The 7,243-nt window shown below is 40.6% G+C and overlaps 1 protein-coding gene across 2 annotated transcripts in view; it reads right to left on the bottom strand.

Annotated features, from left to right (window-relative positions):
- The window catches only part of selenoo1 (selenoprotein O1), a 60,624-nt gene extending 53,418 nt beyond the window's left edge, over positions 1-7,206 (bottom strand). Inside the window, exon 1 of one of the 2 annotated variants that reach the window (XM_066705497.1) lies at positions 5,438-7,197. In XM_066705497.1, coding sequence (XP_066561594.1) covers positions 5,438-5,997 — 560 coding nt within the window. In that variant the 5' untranslated portion in view covers positions 5,998-7,197. Of the gene's footprint in view, positions 1-5,437 lie in introns of both variants that reach the window. The other variant, XM_066705498.1, reaches the window with a different exon arrangement.
- Positions 7,207-7,243: the final 37 nt, after the last annotated feature.

A 7,243-nucleotide genomic window follows, 5' to 3' on the forward strand; every position in this document is an offset into this window, starting at 1 on the left:
AGCATATACATACATACATACATACATACATAGACCACGTTCACACTTGAGATTTAACTCATATGTGAACGGGGTCATAGATTTAGGTCGGCCCTGGGCCGCTTTTTGCCCAGGCTTAAATCTTTCGACCTGGCACAATGCCGGTGTTCTGACAAAATGCGCTTCCCTATCAGGATGAGCTGCCCGGTATCTGAAAACAATGGGCTGCTGGCTTAAATGAGCTGCCCTGGCTGAAAATATTAAGCAGCTCATCCTGTCAGACAAAGAACCTACTGAATGGGCTACCAGCTGTTTTTCAGCACTATAAACTGTATTTTAATACTTAATATCCGAGGCAACTCATCCTGTCGGACAGAAGGGACCTGTCAGAATGGGCTTCCCTCTGTTTTGCAACACTATTACTGTATTAGAAACTTTCAAACCCTGTGTAGCTCATCCTGTCATCTATGCGTAAATAGCAAATTGATCACTATGACGTAACACGGTCAAAATCATTTTAAATGTACATAATTATTACCAACAGATTTATGGGCGTGTTCACTGCACACGCGTACTTTCGCTACGCAGCTCATTCAAACAAAGTAGCTCAGCTTATCAGAACACCTGCCTAACTGTGAATGTGAACGCGCCAGGCCCTGGGCCGGATGGAAATCGTCAACGTGTGACCCAACTCAAGCCCCGCCCCCAGAGACGCCACTTAGTCACGCAGAATAAACACAGAATAAACACCGGCACCGGCGGCTACACCGCTGCAGGACACACAGTATTGTCTCTGTATTGTTTGAATGTCATATCGATCTATAGCCTTAGATGTACTGATACATTTCGCTAGTTCACATCTTTACATATATTTAAAAAGTCTAGGCTAAGTAATGAGTTATAATGATGTAAACTACTCGGTCGATTAAAATAAAAGTAGCTGGAAAACTTGCTATTGTTTTTTTCTTGTACCAAGTATGACTGAAGTCTGGAATTTAACAGCATGCATTTTACACGTGAAAATTGCCTTGTGAAATTGTGAACGGAACCAGGTAACTTTATTAATTATCCGAATTTTGCATTAAAACAATATAAATTTAACCGAAGCAGGTTTCCATTCAAATCAATGCATTTTAAAACGAGACCAGCTGTTTACTATCCAATCCGACATGCGATTATATTGAGCTGAGCAGTACAATCACAAATGCCAGCGTTGGAGGTAACAACTGGGACGATGCAGAAATTAAAGCGCTGTTTTGATTTAATGTGGATGTCCTAATAAAAGGTGATTCGCTTTCGGGTGAATTGTATAATTACCAGCACTTTTAGACTTGCAGAATCGAAGATAGACATATATTATTATTAATTCGATTCCCCATTGAACCAGCACATTTTTAAATTAGAAAGCTTCGGCTGCAAAGGGTTAAGATTACTTTCAAATAAAATCAATAGACTATATATTTACATCAATATTAAGAAGTTGTGATTATAAATACATCGCATACACCTGTAAGCAGACCTAATGTCATGCGTCACTGGTTTGTTTGAGTAGATTTGTTTACTTCCCGGCATGCATTTCGTTTAGGCCACCTAAGTGTGAACGGGGTCATATACACACAAGTTCTTTCTTAGTATGAACTACGCAAGCGGGAATTTGGAACCAGCATAACACTTGACGAGTTGAGAGACAACCTGGTTTCCTTGTTACAACGAACGAATCAGCCAGACTCGAGAGTCTGTGAATCATTTAATGAGTTTTAATAGGCAGGTAAATTGCAATGTACTGAAAGCAGCGTGCTAACCACGGGATCATCATGTGACCCATATGGACTGAACACAGTTTACATGTAAGATTGATAAAGCGCACTAACCGTTTATATGATGGACCTTAAAACACACACATTAACAGCGTTTTTAAACAAGGTCTATTCATCACTGACAAGCACAGAGCATAGTAAAATACAGAGGAACCGCAAGACTAATGTTCCCTTATGTGACACCATAAATCAGTAACTCTACTGTGCTATTGCCTCGGTTCCACTGGCTTAAGCGTCCGTGACGTGCCGGACGCAGAGCTTTTTTTGCAAAACCAGGCTGTTGTGAAGTCCGTCCCTCTGATGGGAGGAGCAGCGACTGTGGGTTTGGTTTGTGTTTCGTTTTAAAAACCGATACAGAGAACAACACTACGAGCCACACAGCCTGACGTGGAGAGGACTTTGTGTCTGTTTTATTATTTGTGTTTTACATGATTGTAAACAGCTAATAAATACACGTTTCTGTTCAGAGATATTAGGAAGAGCTAAACGTGTAGACATTATATTCAGACAAGCATATTCACATAAGAATACGGTTCCATGTGCAACAATAATACTAAATAGCGAATATGTATTGTTATTATTATCGTCATCATTTGTGCTAGTATATGCATTTTAAACGGCACAGCGTGACTCCCTTAACTTATTACTCTTACTACAGATTTGTAAGTGCAAACAACACTTTTTGCCGTATTATTTATAATTTACTTTATCAAACGTCCTTAACCCGGGCAAGTTACATTTGGAACAAAATACACACGTTTCACAATTAATCATCCAGCTACAATATAGCAGGTTATAATTTAATTAAAGTGTGCACGTGTGTATGGCGTTTATGGACGCATTTATTTTACCAGTCCTTAATGTTTTAGAGGGAACCCCATATCTGCTGTATTAATTTATTCATTAATTTAACTTGTAAATACACACGTTAACTAAATCGTGTTCGCCTTCACACTGACGGTCTCTGCACACCATTCACAAAACACAGCCTGAAACACCGGCCAGTTATACATAAAATATTAAGAATATCGGCTGCTACCGTTCCGATTATTATCCTTCAGTTTATTTTTAACTAGTCACGGCACTGCACTGGTCCTGTTAAATCCAAGTTTTGCACTCGGATATTAACTGTAAGCAGTCATTGATTCTGTACGTGGATTTCACTCCATGCTGCTAATAAACTTGTAATTTCTTCGTGATCCCACACGGCACTTGAGATTATATCTTCCGATACAATGTATCTGATCTCCTCCCTGTGTCTCAGGTCAAACACACACCTCCAATTCTGAAAGCGAATCATGTCCTCAGTGGGCGGGACGGGCGCTTACGGACACGTCTAGCACCAGCAAGTTAACCGTCCACAAAGCACGGAAACGGGGCATAACGGAAACGGGGCATAAGTCATTGTATATCTGCAAATCACGTCCTGTATGTAGCCCAAGATTATCACTTCCTGTTAACTTGGTCATTCATTTCTATGGCTGCGTCCCAAATCGCACACTTGCTCCCTACACCCTTCGACAAGTGTACACTTTGCGTGACGTTGTGCTTACGTCACAGTGTGCACTTGAGTGAGGAGGGTGTAGGGTGAAACTAAAAGCGCTCAGTGGGACACACTTCAGCGCCAGCATTCAGGGCCTTTGCCTTTGTCTGAAAAAGTACCTACGCAGTCTTTTCTTGTATTTGTATTTAATTAAAATATTATTATTATTATTATTATTATTATTATTATTATTAATAATAATAATTTTGAAATACACTTCGTTAATATCACCTCCTAGTTTTATAGGATACTACTTCAGTAATTAATTAAATGATAGTTTGCAAAACATGTTTTGGTTTAACTTTCTAATTGTATATTTAAATCATGATTATATAATCATTTTATATTATCTATCTACATATTATTTCCTTGATACATAATTTAACAATTTCTACAACTGTGTAGCTAACATTACCTGTATATGTACCCGCCGCTGGTAAATGTACCCAGTTGACTTGTCTCCGCCTTTAACGCAAAGAGTTCTGGGACTTCAGCGCTAAAACACTTCCGCATAAGTGCGCTCTTTTGTACACTACGCTGAAGGGCGCATAGAAGGGCATAAACTGCTCGATTAGGCTCCCTTCACTCGCTCCCTAAGGGTTTGGGACAGCCCTTAAGATGGCCACCGTAGTACCTCCGCCCCACAAGGGAAGGGAACGAGGGAACAAGTGTGCGATTTGGGACCCAGCCTACGCTGAAGGGAGCAATCAAGGGCACAAACGGCTCGATTAGGCTCCATTCACTCGTTCCCTAAGGGTTTAGGACAGCCCTTAAGATGGCCACCGTAGTACATCCGCCCCGCAAGGGAAGGGAACGAGGGAACAAGTGTGCGATTTGGGACGCAGCCTATGTAACTGAAGGGATAATCTCAACCAAAGTACAGGAACTAATTATAAATGATTTGCAGATCTTTCTAAATGATTTAGAGCAGGGGGTTTCAAACCGGTCCTGGAGTACCCCTGATTTAGAGATCTCTCGAAATATTTGAAAATATATTGAAATGCATTTATAGATATCTCAAATGATAATTTGCCTTGCCATAAGTCTCAGGCTCGCTCTCCCCCTTTTCGACTGAGGCTCTCCGAATCTATCCAATCAGCGCTCTCAAGCTGTTGACCAAAGACGCAGATGTATTAAACTAGAACACGCCCCAGGCAGAAACGTGGCGTGGTTTTGACATAACTGCGTTAAACCGAGTACAGTTGTCGAATGGTATAGGGAAGTGTGAAATTTGGGACGCAGCGCTATAATTCTATATCTATGATGTTGACAATGCTGTTCGCGGCTTCGGTGTCTAGATTGACGTTCCCTTGTTAGCAGAGGCGAACGTCAATCTAGACACCGAAGCCGCGAACAGCATTGTCAACACCATAGATATAGAATTATAGGGCAGTAGTAGTTAAAGTCACAATTTTCATTAATGTAACCTAGTTCTTCGACTTCTGTTTGTTTCAACAGAATGCGAAAAGAAAGTCCTTGGCAGATCTTCACAATAGAAGAGAGTTAGCTAACAAAGACGAGTGTAGGCAACCATACGACCACAGGATACTGCCACCTAGTTTGGGGGTGTGAATCACATCATCACATTCAAGTCGTATTATCAAAGTTCTTCTGTTTAAATTGATGACATTTGGTATTATCTTTTCCTAGGAATTAAATCGTAGATATATATATATATATATATATATATATATATATATATATATATATATATATATATATATATATATATATTAAACTATGCGTTTATTATGTTTTAGTTTTACTTTAAGGCAGACTTTGAAATTAGCATTTAGAAAGTCTCTCAACGCTGTCGCCATATTGATTTAGTTTGCTCTACAGTACATCCACCAAAATTGTCCACGTTCCGAATGTACAGACTGTGATGTTGGCCGCAGACTCTTGTTTGCAATCTATCTATTCGACTGCAGCGGATCCCTAAACTAAACATATTTGTTTTCCCAGAAAACCTTACTTGGACAAAGTGTGCGCGCAGACTGACGTAATGTTACACAAAATCTACAGACTCAAAAGCTGATTTGCATTCAAGAAACAGGTACGTTTTCTGCGTTTCTTCCCTATGCCTGGAGTATCTTACCTAGAGTAAGGGGTAAGCCCGGCGCCCTTGAGCTGTATCTCCCATCGGCCAGCCGGATTGTCCCGCAGCAACTCTGGGCTCTGGTTGAGGGGGGCACGTACCTCACCCAGGTAACAGGCCGCCCCGTCGCCCAGCTGTCCGGCGAAGTGTCCGAACTGGTGTCCGCAGTAGCAGTGTGCAGCGGGCTCCGAGCCGGGCAGCAGCCGAGAGCCGCTCAAGTACTCTGCCCCCAGCTTGTCCTGAAGAACCTCTTCTGCATCCAGCCCGAGCAACGACAGCGCTGGGGCCGACACGGCCACGAAGCGGGGCTTGAGCAGCGGCTGCGTTTGTACCCGAGAGAAGCAGGCGCCCCTGACAGTCCTGGAACCCGGCTCCTGCGAGGTGTCCAGCGGCAACCTCCTAAGCACCACATTGTCAAAGTGTAACCTCTCCAGTCCCGAGCTACTGGCCGCCGAACCCATGTTATCCGTCATGTGGGCAGAGGCATAAAGTCGGGTGGAGGAGAGCCCACACAGTCCGGGCATGAGGATTTGAGGCCGAGAAATGCGTATACTGAGCATTCAACAGTGGCTACCGGCGATTGTATAAGCTCTTTACGTAGACTCCGAAGCGGACCTAAGCCCTGCCAGCTTTTGTTGCACAACAAACCTTGTTTTAAAAGGAAAAATAAAATTAAATGCAGGGTGCCTTTTTAATGTATTTCCCCCGCTACACTACTCGGATGATGAAATACATTCAAGATTAATTTATTCCAGCTTTTTAATTTATTTTACGACACCGTCCTTCAACCCAAACGAGTATCAGTTGATATAAAATACTCAAATTCAGTACTCGCTGCAATATGTTACTGTAATAACAATGAGGTACTATTTATTTGAAGTTCCTAAACTGGATGATAGGTAAACGAAACTCACCCTTCAAGGAAACAACCCAGGAAAAAGTAAAAACACAGTAGCTGCTGTTATGTTAATAATAATTATATATATTAGGTATGTGTTACGAGACAGTCAAAGGACACAACTTTTTCCCTCCCATCACTGTTTCCAATACAAAAGTCTGGGAACGGATGAGTCCCTTCTACAACGAAACTAATAACCAGTGAACATAATCCCAAAGATTGATTAATCAGTTTTTAAGACTTAAAACAAAACGCTGTCTTGTAATAAATAGTTAAAAATAGTATTTAAGACAATTGCTGATTAAGTGAATATTTACTATTATTTAAGTCACTGTGGGGTAAAAATAACATGTAATGTTATAATGTCACCTATTTAAGCAGGCGACCTTGAATAGTCTCTCATATTATTGGCCACTATGTGAGGAATTTACTAGTTAACTCTCCCATATTATTGGCCACCATGTGAGGAATTTACTAGTTAACATACCAAATTTAAATATTGTGATTACAACTACAAGATTGGATGTGAATACATGGCAGTTTTGGACGTACCCAATGCTTAGGAAATTAGATAAAAGCTAACAAACTTTGATGCAGATACACATTTTACAGCAGGCTGGGTATACCTTGCCAGACTATGGAAAGTGTGTGACAGATCAAATTATAAGATATACTCAAATGTAAGACTTATTGTAAACAAAATAAACAGATAAAAGTCAAGATTATTGGTCCAATATCAGTCCTCTATATAATTTCCTTGATTTTTTTTAGCTCAGATTTTGGAGTTTATGGTTTGATCTATCATTTAGACTAGACCTTACATTAGGTTTCTATATCTTTAAACAATTAACTACAGTTAGATTATATTAATATATTACAATAATATTCTCCTATCGCTATCAGACCCC

Source organism: Amia ocellicauda, chromosome 5 (assembly GCF_036373705.1).
Source record: "Amia ocellicauda isolate fAmiCal2 chromosome 5, fAmiCal2.hap1, whole genome shotgun sequence".
Classification (NCBI taxonomy): domain Eukaryota; kingdom Metazoa; phylum Chordata; class Actinopteri; order Amiiformes; family Amiidae; genus Amia; species Amia ocellicauda.